The 17506-nt window shown below is 41.0% G+C and overlaps 1 protein-coding gene across 1 annotated transcript; it reads left to right on the forward strand.

The window, feature by feature from the left end:
• Positions 1-10362: 10362 nt before the first annotated feature.
• Positions 10363-16241, forward strand: kcnj14 (potassium inwardly rectifying channel subfamily J member 14). The gene is made up of 3 exons (XM_072460072.1): positions 10363-11861; positions 14890-15207; positions 15815-16241. Exons 1-3 carry the CDS (start codon positions 10836-10838, stop codon positions 16025-16027), a joined length of 1557 nt encoding a protein of 518 aa, XP_072316173.1. The 5' UTR covers positions 10363-10835; the 3' UTR covers positions 16028-16241.
• Positions 16242-17506: the final 1265 nt, after the last annotated feature.

Genomic DNA, 17506 nt, shown 5'->3' on the forward strand with positions numbered 1-17506 from the left:
CTATTGTTATTCCATGTATTTGTCTGTTTTCTCGGTTGTTTGACGACTCTCACATGGTTTGAATTTAAGACACATGTTTTATGGGACTTTCATGCGTGTCAAAGTCACGTGTTTGACCCTAAATGGTGCTGCCGGATCATATTTTGGCTAAATCGCACTGGCATTTCATTAAAAAAGAACTGATGTATAAAAAGCAGAAGAACAGAGTCTGACACATTACGTTTGTCTGTGAAGATGATAACGGCATCATACATTAAATTAAGCTTGATTATCCATCACTTTCTTATTCACGTTATCATCATGAAGTTGTTGATTTAGTCAGATCTTCGTACTTTTAGCTCAGGCCGTGTGATTTTGTTCTGAATCCTTCTCAGACATGTTAAAGGATCATCGTGTCAGACTTGATTTGAAATGTGAGCCGGTAAAGTTCAGACAAAGACAGCTGGCACAGCTCCTTTAGTGTCATTGTGTGACGCCTGACCATAACTTTATTCTTCTCTGACCCAATGTCAATACGAGCTCGTTTTAAACACATGCCGCCCCCCGCAGGGCATTTTGACAATGATTTGCTGTTTGAATTCTGAAGGAAATTAATAATCCAGTTGAGCCGGCGGTTAAATCAACATTTTCATGTCAGAGAAACGTTTTAATAGTGGCTCTCACAAGAGTCAGACACAGAATGAATGGCCTTTCAGAAGTTATCAGAAACAGCTTACAGTTGCGTGTTATCCACAAGTTGTTTTTGGCTGCAGCCGTGGAGCCCACACTTGTGGTTTGCCAGTTTCAAGAGGCAGAACAACTTGGTAAAGATTTAGTCATGTCGTTCCAATAAAATGTGTGCGTGCCGTATGTCGGTGGTGTGGGGTCGCTTGGCTGCGGTACATGTGCGGGCAATGGGCATGCATAAGATGGACAGAGACAGCAGTAAAGAGCCGCCGGGGGAGGGGACATACCTATCCCCATGGGGTGTGAGGAATTTGAACAAATACCTGGCACAGGCATGCCAAAAGAGAGGCACTGGCCCTGGTCCTGTGGCCCACAGACAGGTACTTGAAGAGCCTCAGACAAGAGATATTCTGTGACATTTACAGTAACGTGCACAAAGAGGCACTTTAATGTGTGCGGATAAACAACTGGGAATGTATATTTGAAATGGGAGCCCGTAACGTGATGGAAAATGGGGGGGAACCAGTCTATTTATTTGAATCTGTCTGAAGACATCCATCAAATCCACGAAGACCTCCCATCATCATTCACCTGAGCGATACGTCCTTTTGTTCTTGTGTTTAACATAAATGAGCTCCGTTCATTTGTAAAAGCTCATTAGGTGGATTCTGCGCTTACTGAACCTGCATAACAATGAAAGTGAGTTCACGGTGCGCTCTGTTGGTGCCACACTGACGTAGTTCATTATACTAATTGTCTGCTTGTCACGCACAAATATTTAGCGCTGCATATTTTATTCTGGGGCTCCGGTTGTCTTATGTTTAAAGAGAGTTGGCGCGGTGCTGCCTCTGCTGTTTTCAGACCGAGGCTCCACACGAGAGGGGCCCGGGCCATACTGCACGCTCTTAGATGATCCCAGTGACAATATTCACACGATGACATGGCATTAGATCAGAAATGTGCTGAAAGGAGCTTGTAAAGGTTGTGTTTGAGGCTCGAGTATTGCACAAAAAGAGAATGGACTGTAACACTGAACACGCATATCAACAGTGTACTTAAAATAAATAAATGGTATAAATACTCCATGATGGCAGTGTCTTGTTGGTTCTTGAAGCTGATTTTCCTCTAGACCTGGTTCTTTTACCCCAGTTTGGTCCTGTTCTAGTCCTGGTTTAGTCTTTAGTCCTGGTTTACTTCAGAGGCAGATAGTACTCTGTTACTTTTTGACAACAGTTTATTTATCCTGGTAAATGTCCGACACTGTTACTCCTACTTAAGTAATATTACAGCTCTCTTACTTGAGTGAAAGTGATGGTTCCTTTTCATCAAATGTGATCGAATCATTTCATACAGATCTTTTTTTTTATTTGATAATGTTTATTTCGAACACAGGAAATGCTTTAAAATACATAATAAACTATGACGCAGCAGCAACATAAATAATATGAATATATTATCAAAACATGTTTTTAAACTGTGCCTGCAAAGTCCACACGTACACGCCATATTTCATCAAGTCCTTTTGACATAAATGATTGTATTGTCAACATAAAGCTTTTTAAATGTGTGTTTCTTGCACCACTCCTTCAGATATGATTAGGTTTTTCTCATATTTGTGTTTTTTTCCCTCTGAAAATACCAGATTCTGTTCATCATTTCTGCTTAAAATGACATTAACTTCAAATACAAATGAGATGTGATGTCCAGACAATTACTCTTCCTTAAAATTACAAGTACAATTCTTTTTTTTTACTCTTATTTTTCCCAAATTTTGGGCCCACAACTTGTTCTTCTGCTAGATTAATATCCTTTTTGAAGTCCCGTTTTGATGTGCGGCCCTCGACATCTGCTTTTATCCCACCTATCCCACCTGTGTATTGTACGTGTTGTCCCCCCCTGTCTGTAAATACCCCCCCTTTTTTTTATTATGTTCAGCGTCTTTGGGTCACTGAAAAGCGCTATATAAATAAAAGTTATTATTATTATTATTATTACCTATGTCTTCATCTTGTATGCGACCGCGTCCAAACGGTGATAAACCAATCTAACCCCTTCCTGGCCGCCCTTGCTTTCTTCTTTCATTTCGCTAATTAGCTTTCCCATTTTTTGTTGCGTCGGGACTGACAAATTGGCGACCGGTTGCGCGTCCTTTAGTGTAGCGCGCTTGATTAAATGGGCGGACGTTTTGCGCGCGTGACAAACGGCGGTGGGACGACGCTGATTCACAGCTTGTGATGAGTTATTGATTTGCCCTTCCCGCCCCCCCCGTCCCGCTGCAGTTACAGTTGCCCGTCACATATCTCCCGTCTCTCTCGCAACGTTAAAAACAGTTTGTGCTTATTGTATGCGTCATAATCGCTCGGCAACGTGATCGCTCAAAGATGAGATTGGACGCGGGGGGGAATTCCGTTTTAATAGATGGTGAAATGCGGATTTTGAAAAGTGCAGACTAATTCTTGTGGCGTTGCACTTTAGGTGAGATGGTCTTGTCGTGATTCGGGGGTTTTCTGTTTTTATCGCAGCGCAAACACAAACATTGTAGAGTGAGTGACAGTGGTGGCGGTGCAGTGAAGTGTGAGCTCCGAAAAGGACAGTTGTGGGTCAAAGATCAGTCCCTGTGTCCCACCCCCCCCTCAGCTTCCACCTCGGACCTCCATCGTCATCCTCACAATGCGCCTCACTTCCTGCGGCCGATATTATCCTCGTGTGACTTACTTTCTCGTCATTCGTCATGTTGTTTAGTTGTTTATTTCGTCTTCCTGAGGTCCGTTCTGCAGATGCAAGATCACATCAGGCAAATGACAAGAAATGCAGTTCAATTCGAATCATTACGACTTATTATTTAGTCCAGTTAATTCAGCAATTTATGTTTTAAATTCTGTTTAAAAGAAAAGCCGATTATTCCTGTGTCGCCGTGACATCATTCTTTCTCTGAGTTATGAAAAACCTGCCTCCTCAGCACACGGCCCGATTCGAGGTCTGGGTTCGGTAGATAACGAGCGGTCGATAAGTAAATTAGTTGACAATTGCCTCAGTCATTGATTAGTTGTGATTAATCGATTAGCTCGTCGTTACCCTGATTGATTGATTGATTGACGCCCTAATGTAAGTTGGTTGTTATGATAGTTATCTCTTCAAATGAATAATTGTACAAAGCTGAATAGAGCTAGAAAAATTGTGTCGTAATTAATATTGCGTGCAGTTAAAGCAAAACTATCGCACAGATTAGAGTGGAAAATATAACATTGACACGAGTTCATGAGATGTATCCGATTTTCATGTAAATATTACTTCTATTATCGCTATTATTATTATTATTACTTCTATTATTATTATTCTATTAACTCCCCTAAAAACCACAACAACAAAGAAACTGAATAATGACATATATTATTTTACACATGAACTGAAACTGGCCTTTGTAATAAAACAAAAAGCATAAGATAAAAGTGAATAAATAAGGAAGGTCTGTTATTCAGATAATATTGTGAATGTTGTTTTGAAGATTTACAAAATTAGAATATCGGGTGTATTGTTTATAGGGAAAACATGCTACGAAAATGCTCGTTTAAAATAAAAATGAAAATGTTTTGCTGTGTACTTTGAAATAAGGGTGTAAAGCAGGGCTAATCAACTTCCACAGCTCTGTGTCAATAATAAGAACAAACTACATATTGCTATATTAGACATTTGTGGAAAAATAAAATGCAAAAGACTTTAGAAACTTATGACAATCCAGTACTGAACTAGAATTAAACCAGGATTAGAAACCAACCCCTAACTCGGAATCAAACCAAGTCTAAATCAAGACCAAACCAGGACTGAACCAGGACTAAACCAAGTCTAAACAAGTACTTACCCAGATTTAAACCAGTTAACAGGAGATAATATACGTTTAAATATTCGGAAGCTGGATGGAGGGCCGGATCAGATCATTTGGAGGGCCCGATCTAGCCTTGAGTTGAAAAGGCCTAGTGTGAGGTGATATTTCTGCACTTTTGTGATTAATTTGTCTAATACTTAAATGCTTTCTGTTGGATAATATTGTCTGACTATTGGCATACTCCAAAAAATAATGCCATATTCCTGTTTGTCAATGATATGGTCCACCACAAATATATGTTAAACTTGCTAAATATAAAGTTTTGTGATGTTTAAACGCCCAAATAAAGAACAAAACAGGTCTGTTATTATCCTCTGGTAGAGTTTACTCCTTAGGTCATTCCTCCCTCACCCAAACTGTCCCCGTAAAACCAGAGTCTTGTCATTAACTTGTAAACACTAATTGCTTCGTCACCTGGAGGTGTGAAGTTTATCCTCTTTCACGCTCAGAGCAGCTGCTGGTCAAACTTCAGCTTCTAATGACCTTTACATCCAGGTGTTTCCTCCTGCTCGCTCTTGTCCAGCTCTGTTATGTTAATGTCTCAGAAAACTTTCACACTCCTGATGTTGAGACTGTGCTGGTTTATACACAGAGCCCCGGGGCAAAAACTCGTTAAAACTGCCTACTGGTGGCTAAACAGCTGAACTGCAGTTATTTTATTACACGTTTATTATTCTTTTCACATTAAATCAACGTAAATACTGCGCTGTACAATCATGAGTTGGGGAAAATTGGAAGAAAAATATCTTAAATTTACCTATTGAAAATATTCATATACCTCAAAATGGTGTTGTTCTGCAGAATATTAGGCTGATGATATTGCTATTTCTCAAGTGTAAATCTTTGATGACTTTATTTGTGTTGCTCATTTTAGAAACAGAATCAGAAAAGGATTTATTTCTATTGTCAGAGAATAAAAACAAGATCCACAACCAGGAACTATTTTTGTGATACAGCAAAAATATTTCCTGCAAATTAAATAAACAAGGCATGAATAAAAAAAAAAAAAGGGGGGGGTTAACTTAACTAAGTAATATTAAATAAATAATAATAAATATATAATAATAAATACATAATAATAAATACCTAATAATGATAAATACATCGTAATAATAATAAATACATAGTAATAATGTTCTGAATCGTTACGCGTCAAACCGTTTAAATGAGACTTAATGAGGTTGCTGTCCTCAGGGGCCATTGTCTGTTTTTTTGTGACTGTAGAAAATATACTGGATGTCAAATTTGACTTGGCAGATGAAGTTTTCTGGATGATTCCCCTCGCGCTTGTCTCGTTCTTCTGGCCTCTCCCTCCCGCGCAGATTTCCACTGGTCAGTCGCGTGTATTTTCAGTCTCACACGGTTTAAAGACAGTAAAACTCTTCGGATAACACACTCTTTTTCAACTTTAGGAACACAAAGAGTTGAATTTCTTTCTTTTTTTACACTGCGCTTGAAATGTTGCTGTTAGAAAACTTGAGATTCGTTTTTTCTTTGTTTGTTACAGTTTTTGTTGTTGAGGCAGTGGAAAAGTCGTTTTCAAGCGCACAAACTAAACACTCCATATTTGTCCACATTCAAAGAGACCTGCGTCCCTTGGCCCGCTCGGACCAAGGTCAGCGTCAGTGCGTCAGTGCGTCAGTGCGTCAGTGCGTCAGTGCGTCAGTGCGTGTGTGCGCCGGTGCGTGCCGCGCTCGCGCTCGCGCTGCAGCGGACGCCGCGTGAGCGCGCACGTCCGTCACCCGCGCACACGAGGAGCGTCTCACGCGCTTAACTACTGCGCTTTTTGAACATAATGATGAGTATTTGGGCCCAAAGTTCTGCTTTCGGTGAGTGCATGCAGCTGTTTACTGTAGGTCAATGTTACTGACAGTAGTTCAGGCATTTTACCATTGCATTCTGGGAAGGATTTGTAAATACCGGCGCGGGCCTATTTATATGCATACATTATTTAAATAGAGATGAAGTTGTTATAAGAGTACTTCTAGTTCAGGCTGTGAATGAATGACTTTAGTGTGCAAACAAGGCTCTTTAATAATGCGTTTTATAACTTTTCTGCAGAAGACTTTAACTTGCTCCAGTGACGAGCGCTTCACTGTTCTGTGAGAACCCACAGTGACCTAAAGTATTTGTGTTATTCCCCCTGTTATTCTTGTGTTAGTCTCTGCTTTTTATGGATCGCACACATAACCAGTTTGACTTGGCCTGGTGGTTTTTGATGTCCTTTTTCTCTTTCAGTTTATAAAACCAGGTGTTTTCTCTGTTATTAACATTTCAATGCTCTGTGCCTAGTGGCATAAACAATGTTTCATCAGATCGACAAAGAATGTATTGATCTGCTAATGCAAAGAGGTCATTGTGTTTTTTTTTATATGTAATAGCTATTGATTTCTGCTGTTACAAAACTATTTCTGTGTCTAAAAGTGAAAGATTAAAGTGAAAGTTTTGCATTTGGATAAACCTGGTGGCTCTTCCTGCATGTTAGAAACACACAGCCATGGGAAACGTTAAAGTCAGTGCTTTTATGTGACGCAGAGCATCAATGTTCCCTATTGATGTCTGTGTGCGTTGACAGCTGCTGCTAAGAGGTCATTCATGTGCTATCTGCACTGCACATTGTGTGCAGTTTCCATGCTCTGCACATTTCTGAAATGTTGTCACGTTCTCCACAGGAATCAAGTGTGTGGTATTAAGTGTTTTCTCCAGTGTTGAGAGTCATCACTGACATCACCGACAGAGGCGAGAGGGCACATGGAGCGAGACAGAAATCATTTTCTCTCTAAACTAATCTGCCACATAACACCTTAATATGCTCCGGTAATCTGCAGAAGGAGGTCAGAGCAGCCGAGAGCGACTCCAATGAAAAATACAACTGGTTTCTAAAGAAATCATTCAAACAGCAACTTATGAGGTTTATATGTTTATATGTTATATTGTTGAAGTTTACTACTGTCAATTAAGTATAAAGACAAGACAAGAACACGTTACTTGTCCCCCTGGGCATAAGAGCCACTTCCTGTTCTGTACAAATATCACGATCATTATCCACTCATTGTTGGGCTCAATATTTATCATATACATATACTTCTATTTGATCAAATTTTTATGTTTAAAGTCGGAAACAAGCAGGTGGCGCCTCAAGGCCAATTTACAGGTTAGATCTGTGGAGCGGCAACTCTGCTCACATATAAATGCCTAACACCTATAATGAAATAAGTTTGATGTGTTTATTGCATTATAAAACATTCCAGGGAAAACTATCAGAAAAACATCTTGCAAAAGTTCCTTAGTGCACCTTTAACACTCTGACCTTTGACCTCTGACAAAGGTGGTAGTCCTGCTGCCGAGACATGGCGGGTAAATGAGCTCATAGCTGATTAAAGAGAAGACGGAATGAATTTTCCAAATATACTCTTTAACTCATAGACCATGTGTTCTTTTTTTTCCATTTTAATCACCTTTTTTTTATCTAATCGTCTGCTTTTCTTTAAATGTTTTTGTATTATAGATAACATGCTTGGTACTCTAGTTCTTTAAAAGCAGCAATGATCCATTTTTGACACATCTTCACCTCTAGTAACGCCAACATGTCAGAACAGCTGATCCAGACCATATACGCTCCTGCTCTCGACTAAACTGAACATGTGCCTATTATATTTATGACAGGCCCACGCACTCAGCAGCCTCTTCAGCCTCTTCAGCCTCTCAGCTCCTGCCAGGCACAATTGCAGCGATAACAGGCACAGAATAACTTCGTTTAACACTGTGGGACAAGGGCAGAGGGTCAGCACACACATTCCTCTGTCCAACACGCAGTAAACGAAGTACAGTACGGTTCAAAACACGGGCTCGGGCGACGACGGTGACGTTAAAAGTGATCCGCAATCCTCTTTGTATGGCGATTCAGTGCTTCTTCAACTCTCTTCCTATTGGTCGAACTTCGTCGTGACAGGTGGATTTGACCAATCATAGTGAAGTGTGAGCAGATAACTTTAATAATGTTCTAAAGGGAGCATTTATGCATTCATTTTGACAGCTCTGATCACAGTCAAAAGTGAAATTTAACAGTGGAAATATTGATATTGTTTGGTAAAATTAAAATGTGTAGTTCATTTTGAGGGCCTTGCCAAAGATTTTATTTTTTTTTCAAACAATTTTCTGGCCCAACAGCTTTTATTGACAATACAACAGTAGAAATGAGGGCAAGTAAGACTCGTATTCATTGGTTCTGGTCCCATTTTGACTCTTGACCCTTTCGAGTGTCCACGGAGATGCATTTGTCTGAACAGCAGAGTAAACTAAAGAGCAACCAAACAATACTACAATACTGAGAATACACTACATTAAAGAATGATTAACGACTGAATTATTCATTGTTTTAGCCTCAAACTATTGCTGTTTTATTTCCTTGTTTATCTTGTGTAACATGTCCACCATTTTGAGACAGATCGGATGTTTTTAAATGTGTTTTATGTAAATAGAATTGACCTTGACTTTGATCTAACTAAAGGTGTCTTAATTTAGCATAATAAAGTCGTTGTCGTAAAGTCGGCCAACTGGGATTTTGTCTGGATGTGACGGCAAATCCCGTGCTCAATTACAACATTACAACATATTTGCATTGCTCAAGCTCAAGTAAACGTTTGCCTGTTTCGTTAGCCAACACGGGTTCTTGTATCTTGCTTTATCTTTGAATTGTATTAATAAATGTGCATATGCTTCTGTGCGTTTTACAGGTTCGTCTGATCTTCTTAAATCACCAGATAAACATGGACTAGACGACCAGGCCACCCCTTTCTTCACACAGCTGCTCGTCAGTTTAAAAGGTTGAAACTTAAATAATATGACATTGAGAGTCCTCTTTAAGTGTAACGTTTGCATGGAAATCACTCATTTCTTTGGGTTTTATTGACAAAATCCCTTTGTTGTCTGCATTGTGGTGTCCTAAACTGGGCTGAACAATTTAGCCAAACAATTCTACATTTTTCTTCCAAGCATTCTGATCAGATTTGACATATTTATTTTCAAAATCCACCTTGAAATTGGAGTAAAAATATTGAAACATATTTGAGAGCGTTACCAAGACTAGCACCTGAAAGAAGGAAGAGGTATTTTACAGCAAGTTTGCGTGACATTTCATTCCATAACGTGTTGATTTTCCAATGATTACAGCCTTCTTATAATCTAATCGTCTGTCTCTGTCTTTTAGGACGCTGAGTAAATGGCAGTTATTCCCCGACCATGATGACGTTAGGCATTAAAGCGCGGTGCTCCAGCTGATCTCGCTTCAAGATGAATCCTTATGGGACCATCCACTTCAGGAGGGATCTTTTTCCACATTTCCACTTGTTGTAATCTTCAGGCATCAAGTACTTTTTTCATTCTTGGACAATCTGTGTATTCGCCGCATGTTTGTCACTCCATGTGTTTATATCTTTGCTCCATGTAGTTTGTCTCATTTCAACAGGGGTGCAGAGTACATGTATACACCTTATGCAGACGTGTTTAGCGACGCTTCTGCGAGGTAGACGGCCGATCGGGTGACTTCTCTGCTTGTCATTTGACTCGGCGTGTGTCCGTTTCTGAAGTGATGTCTTTTTTCTTCGCCCTCGTGTTTCATCAGGCTCGTTCCAAACCCTAGCACAAGTAGATCTGAGTCATCGACCGTTAGATGTTTTTTCGTTCACGCCTGTCGTTGTTCAGGTAAATCTTTGACAGGAAAACGCACACAATCAACCTAATCTCTAGTCTTTCTTTTCAAAACTCTTAAAGTCACATCGCTTCACAGATAGTTTGAACAGTTGTTGTCCTTGTGTCCCGCTCAACAGGCCGCGAGCTGCAAAAGGGATTGTAAGAATGGGCATGTTTTCTCTTGATTTGCATGCGGTTAGACTGGATTGACCCTCTTGGCCCGGTGTTAAACCTTGGCTCGCTTTACCATTGTGTAGTTGTTAAAATATGGCCCTGTAGCTGGCTGCGATGAGCTTTATGACCTGCATTCAGTGCAGTCACGTCTGACCTGCATGCCCTATCGATGTGGAGTTATAGTTTAGTCAATTGTCCTTCAGCTTTTGTCATTCCTGCTTCAACCTGATTTATTATACACCCACATTCTTATTTTCCTAGTTTATGTTTTTAAACTGTTTTATTTAGATGGACAAACAGAATACTAAGCAGGAGACTGAACTGTAGTCTTGGGGAGAATAAACTCCTGTTGGCATCTCGATAGGATGTTTTGAACTGTTGTTGAAACTAGAGAAGTGCTCTTGAACTGCACGTCACTGTAATGATGGGGGCTGCTCGTGTCAAGCGGCGTTTCAGTGCTGTGGTGGACGGCCCAGTGGATGAAGAGGAGGTCATGAAGCTGGCGCAGAATGCAGCAGACACAGCCAAAGTGGAGGGGAGCCCTTCAGGGTCACAGAGCCCCTCGGGGTCACAGAGCCCCAGCAGCCCTTACCCAACACTTGTGTTCAACGGCAAAGCTCTGTCTCTACAGAGCAACACCAACAATGCTCGGAGGCAAAGCACCTTCAAGGACTCAGCAGGAGGAGCAGGAGGAGAGGGCGGAGTGTCAGCCCCGGGCAGAGGGGCTGGTGTGGGGGGCACAGAGGCCTGGAACTCTCTGTCCTCAGCCTTCACCAGCCGTCGTCGAAACAGGCGCTCCAGCCGTCGGCCCCGGCAACGCTTTGTGGGCAAAGATGGACGCTGCAACGTCACCTTTGTCAACATGAGCGAGAGGGGCCAGCGCTACCTCAGCGACCTGTTCACCACCTGCGTGGACATCCGCTGGCGCTGGATGCTGGTCATCTTCACTCTCTCCTTCCTCCTCTCCTGGCTGCTCTTTGGCTTCACCTTCTGGCTCATTGCATGTGCACACGGAGACCTCTCCATTGGCCTGGACCTCAGCCCCAGCAGCTCCTCTTCAGCAGGAGAGGCCGGGGCTGGACCAGGGGCCGATAGAGAGGTGCTGGAGCCATGCTTCCTCCAAGTGACCAGTTTCATGGCCGCCTTTTTATTTTCTCTGGAGACACAGACTTCTATTGGCTACGGCTTTCGGAGTGTGACTGAAGAGTGCCCCCTGGCGGTGATGGCGGTCGTGTTGCAGTGCATTGTGGGCTGCATCATTGACGCCTTCATCATCGGGGCGGTTATGGTAAAGATTGCTAAGCCCAAGAAGCGCAACGAGACCCTGGTGTTCTCTGACACAGCAGTGGTGGCGGTCAGGGACGGCAAGCTGTGCATGATGTGGAGAGTGGGAAACCTGCGCAAGAGCCACCTGGTGGAGGCCCACGTCAGAGCACAGTTTCTGAAGGTATGCACAATAACTACACCACATGTATACACAGAGAGCATGCCATATTATGTAACGTTATGAAGCTGCTAGTGAATAAATGAAGATCTAAACTATTCCAGTCACTAGAGGTCACAAGCCTTTAGAGCCGGACTCAAGCATCTGATGTAAAACTGAGCCCAATTCAGTTGTAAGTCACTGCACTCTAGTACCGTATTTTCCGGACTATATGTGGCACCTTTTTTCATAGTTTTGGCCGGGCTGCGACTTATACTTATATTTATACTTATATACTCCGGAGCAACTTATATGTCATATTATTGGTTATTTTCACAATTGCAACCGCATTTCATACTCCAGTGCTATTTATATATGTTTTTTTCTTCTCTTTACTGCATTTTTTGGCTGGTGCCACTTATAGTCCGGAAAATACGGTAGTTATGGCAATCCAAAAACAGAAATGCTATATATTTCTGGCTGCAATTATTTTTATTCAGCGTTAGAAAGATTGAACATAGATTGACTTGAATGCAACCCAATATTGTCCAGTTTTTACCTCTATTTTTTGCATTGTCTAAGCTTATTTTGGGGGTTTTAATCATTATATTTTGTGTGACTATTATGTAACGACGGCTTCTGAGTATTCTGCATTTGGGTCAGGATTGCGGAATACTGAGGATAAAGTGTTTACATTGTTTGATCCGTCTAAAATCACAAATCAGATTAAGTTGGTGAGGGTCAAAGAATGAGTTTGAATATCAAGGATTAATGTGATTGTTGTGCAGAGGAAACGATCTTAGTGCGACTGCGGCGTGAGTCAAGGGTCAGGTCATAAATGTCTGGGTGAAATCCTTGTTCCACAGTGATTCTCTGACCATAGTGTCGTAGTGACCGTGAACTGTCAGGGCGGAAAGGTTCATCGAAATCAAATAATGAGTGAAGTTAGATAAAATAACAAATGACACTTTTCTAAATCAACCAAATGAAAATAAAACGTGAAGTGCCCAACAAACGCTTTATTAGTTCTGTCTAGAGTCATAAATATGGGAAGTATTTGATCTACTGCTCAAAAAAAAACTCCTCACAAAGACCTGAGCGGCCTGAGAGTCAAACCCAGAACCTTCTTGCAAAGAAAAGTTCCACGTGATCCATTTGGAACACAAAAAAGTATTGTTCATCTCCATCTGAATTGTGAAAATGTAATGTTGTAGTGATTGTGACAGGCCACGTCGCTGTGTGAATGTTCTAAAATCTGAACTCTGATGCGCTTTATTGATTTAACAGTGAATGTGTTCTTTTCTAATAAATGTTGATACTTTTGTGTGTGTAAATTAAGCTCTGACTTGGTTTTATAAAAGTGGCTCAGTGATTGCAGTGTTCTCACATACAGTCGGCCTGAGAAAACGCATCGGATTAATCGCAACATAATTGAATAATCTTATGCATTTTCTTCATAATATTGGCAACCTTTTTTACACTCAGAAAGACCTGCCTATTTAAACGGCACACAGAATCTTTTTTTTTTTACCTGACCTTGAAAATTTGAATCTTATTCTATACTTAAGTCTATGTCTAAGGATTTAAACAATGTACTATACAAATGTATGTTCTGTCCAGATTCCTCCATCTATTCCATAAGCATTATCTGGATTATACATAATAATTATTATTATTATCATCATCATCATCATCATCATCATCATCAAAGCCGAGCGATTGCCCCGACGCTGCATTCTCTTAGACTTTATTCTTTAGGCTTTATTCTTTAGGCTTATTATTTAGGCTTTATTATTTAGACTTTCATATTTAGCTCCAGTACTAGTTTGTTTAAAGGAATTATGGAGGATTTTTTGGCGCCAAATCTGAGTCTCATTTCCTCGTGGCGTGGACAGCCGAGTAGTTCATTCACATGTCAATCATAGGATGTACCTACTGCACACCTGCAGCCTCATTGCCTCGTCCCCAGGAGAGCAGCACGTTTGCCAGGCTGCGCATGCGTGGTTGATAAGCCGGTGTGTGTCTAAGCGCATGGATCTATCATAATATAGTTCCCTCAGTGTACAGAACAAAAGACAGAGAAAGACAGTTCAAGCTGACTCAGAAGAGACGGAAATCTACAGAGACGAGAGGTGCGATGCGATCCGTCGCGCTAATAAACAAACGCACGTGTAGCAGTGAGGCTGTTCTGTGCTTCCGCACGGGGGAGTGGCATGCGCACTTCCGCTTGGGTTCTCAAATTGGCGAAAAATCTTCCATTTTCCTTTGAGCTAAAAACAACAACAACAACAACAACAACAACAACAACAAGTAGTGTTATGTCGTTTAGTTGTGTAAAGAAGTATAATGTGCAAAATTTGTGGAAAAAGTACTGCATTTGTGTGAAAGTACTGCATGTGTGTAAAAGTCCTGCATTTGTGTGGAAAAGTACTGCATGTGTGTAAGAGTACTTACAGATGTAGCAAACAGATGAAAAAGAGAACATATTTTTGACGATAGCTGTTTGTCAGTATGTTTGTCAGCGTTAAATCATCCGTCAAGCCATGTCAAAATAAAACTCCTTCTGTATCTGTAAAACAGAGAGGCCTTTATTTTTGTAAGTGTCACCTAGCAACTGAGACCCTCCGCTAATGCTAACGCTAATGCTAATGCTAACGCTAATGCTAACGCTAATGCTAATGCTAAGACTGCGGCTTGAGAGGAAATGTCCCATCAAAATAAAAGAGGAAGAGGAAGTGAAGGCATTAATTGCGCCCCTGCTGGCCAATAGTGAAAAATACACAATATCTGTGATGCACTTTTTTCATAATAGCGTCTTGAAGAGAATATAACACATGAGTTTCAAACAAATCAGACAATGTTGAGTTTTTTACACAATGTGTAGGGGGCGCAATAGACTAAATGTAATAATAATAATACAAAATGGACATAAGAAACATGGCGAGTTGATTTTATTGTAATCGTATTCCTTTGACAATTTGTTATTTTGTTCATGAGCTTTATTCAGTGCTTTTCTGTTAAACTCTATAATAATACGTTTGTTTTTTCTCAGTCCAGAGTGACCACCGAGGGTGAATTTCTTCCTCTGGACAACGTGGACATCAACGTGGGCTTCGACACCGGCACCGATCGAATCTTCTTGGTTTCCCCCGTCACGGTCGTTCACGAAATCAACGACGAGTCTCCATTCTACGAGATGGACCGAGCCGCTCTGGAGAAGGACTCGGAGCTGGAGGTGGTGGTCATCCTGGAGGGAATGGTGGAGGCCACGTCCATGACCACGCAGTGCCGCAGCTCCTTCCTGTCCTCGGAAATCCTCTGGGGACATCGCTTCGAACCGGTGCTCTTCGAGAGGAAAGACGGCTACCAGGTCAGTGCTGAAACGACAGTACCAGGGTCATATTAAAGGACAACATACGCTGCTTTGCCTTGCCAGCAGGGGGCTTGAAGGAATGTCCCGCCAACTTATCATGGCCACGCCCAACAGTTCGCCAATTCCAATGTTATCAACAAACCATTTTAGACTTTTTTGTGTCAGTTTGCTGCATAGACCAAAGCTAAATATGTAAAAATGGCCCTGAAACGTTGCCTGGGATCCAGAATATACACTTCTTTATGAGTCAGTCTGGTCACCCCGCCCTCTGTCACGCCTCGGGTCAAACCCAAACAGAACCGTGCAATCAGATTGGTTTATTTTAGTGACGCCTGTGAAACAAACTCTTTCATTGGTCGTCCGTCAACAAACTTTCTCACCTTAGAGTTTTGTGCTTCACTCACTGATTATTGTGGAAATACGCATCGTTTTTTCTCTTTTCTTTCTAAGCAGCCATGTTTGTTGTTGATATGGACGGACCAAAACTCTACAGCTTTTGGCCTCAGTTTAAGTCTTTTATCTGGCCCTGGGTTTACAAAAATGCGGTGTTGATTACAAAGGAACATCTGTGATACATGTTGCTATATATTTTTTACATTTTTAGGTGGATTATTCGTTTTTTAATCGGACATATAAAGTTCCCAGCACGCCTTCCTGCAGTGCTAAAGAGCTGGATGAGCAGAAGAGTATCCGCAGTTCGCGCACGTCTTTTTGCTACGAGAACGAGGTGGCCCTTCAGCTCGAGTCCTCTGAGCGCGAGCAGAAATCTCCACCGACACCGGGGGCATTGCTGTCGGAGCATCTTCACCACTACTGACCTGAGAAAAGTGAAAAGTGAAATAAAACCACTGACCGCTTTTGTCAAGATGTCGACAGCAGATGACTAATCCTCTGCACCGATTGGTCCTGGCAATCTGTCAAAAATCTTCAGAGATGTGTCTCCCATCTGGCCCTTGACCACAGCGCTGAGCTCAAACCCCTCAGCTGAAGAACAACAGCACCACCTGGTGACTGAAACACGTAACCGCACTTTAGATGAGCCACAGATATGAGACTTTTGTTACTTCACTTTATGCTTTGTGAAGGTTTCTGCACATGTGTCTCAGGAATGTGTCACTTTAAATGAAAGCTTTTCAAAAGGTAAGTATTGTATTGTAAAATGCACTTTTTTGAGTTTGTGAGGCTTTGACCAGTAGATAATGACACACAATAATGAGTTCAATTGTATTAATACTGGACATAGGAATTTTGTATCTATTAATTAGCGCAAAGGTATTTTACTGAAGATCAGCTCCAAAAACTATTTGGGGCAGTCACATTCAGGCTTTGGGGCAATTACATGATTAAGTTTAAGTGTTAAGAGACTTCACACATGAACATCACCTTTGTAACATGTAGAATACACAAAGAGTGTAAAGGGCAGTGCCTTCGGAGCAATCTACAGACATTGAGCTGTTGTCATTGTGTGTGTGGTTTAGGCCAATCTATTTAAGAGCTGCTTTCACTTTTTGTTTTTGATGGTCTATTGTTATAATGCTGTTATAATGGAAATACGTTTGTGTCATGCCCACGTTGTGCGTTGTCAAATTGTTGGTCTAAAACTGTTAAAACAATGTTGGCATGTTTTTAAAAAATGTAATATGATGTTTCTGATACTTTTATTCCTCATCACACCAGTGTTTGTTTGTTGTCATACTTTGACATGTTTCAACTGCCTGTTTAATCGTATCTATAGTTAAAAAATACCAAATTGATCTTTTCAGATTACAAATGTTTAACTCATTCATTAGACCATTGCTTTGTATTAGTTATTTTTGTAGCAGTAAGTCACAAACTGCACAACGACCACATTTTATAGAAAGTGGTCAGGACATATTAATGAACATATGAGTCAAATGCCAGGGTTTAGTCAGGCTACTTCCATCTGTCCATGGAAAGGATGACGTTACGTGAGGTCACTATAATCCAACATAAAACACAATAATAGTATCACAAACATTAGGACCACACACGACAATTAACATACAAAACAATAATCAAACCACCTGATTCTGTTCACAGCTGCTGATATGTGATTGTTACATCTACATTTTAGCCTAATTAATAAGTTATGATCATTTAATACTAAACCAATTGCTATTGTTAATAAACATGTTTTATACCGCTTTGTTATAAATGCGTGTTCCTGTGTAGACATTGTCACAGTGTATTCTCTAAACATCTATATCGGGTCCATCTGTAATAGTGGATGAATGTGGATTGGCTGTGTCGCCCCCTCGTGGAGCCAGTGTGCATT

The sequence above is a fragment of the Eucyclogobius newberryi genome, unplaced genomic scaffold (assembly GCF_026437365.1).
Source record: "Eucyclogobius newberryi isolate DKJ021-1_F unplaced genomic scaffold, fEucNew1.0.hap1 SCAF_3, whole genome shotgun sequence".
Lineage (NCBI taxonomy): Eukaryota > Metazoa > Chordata > Actinopteri > Gobiiformes > Gobiidae > Eucyclogobius > Eucyclogobius newberryi.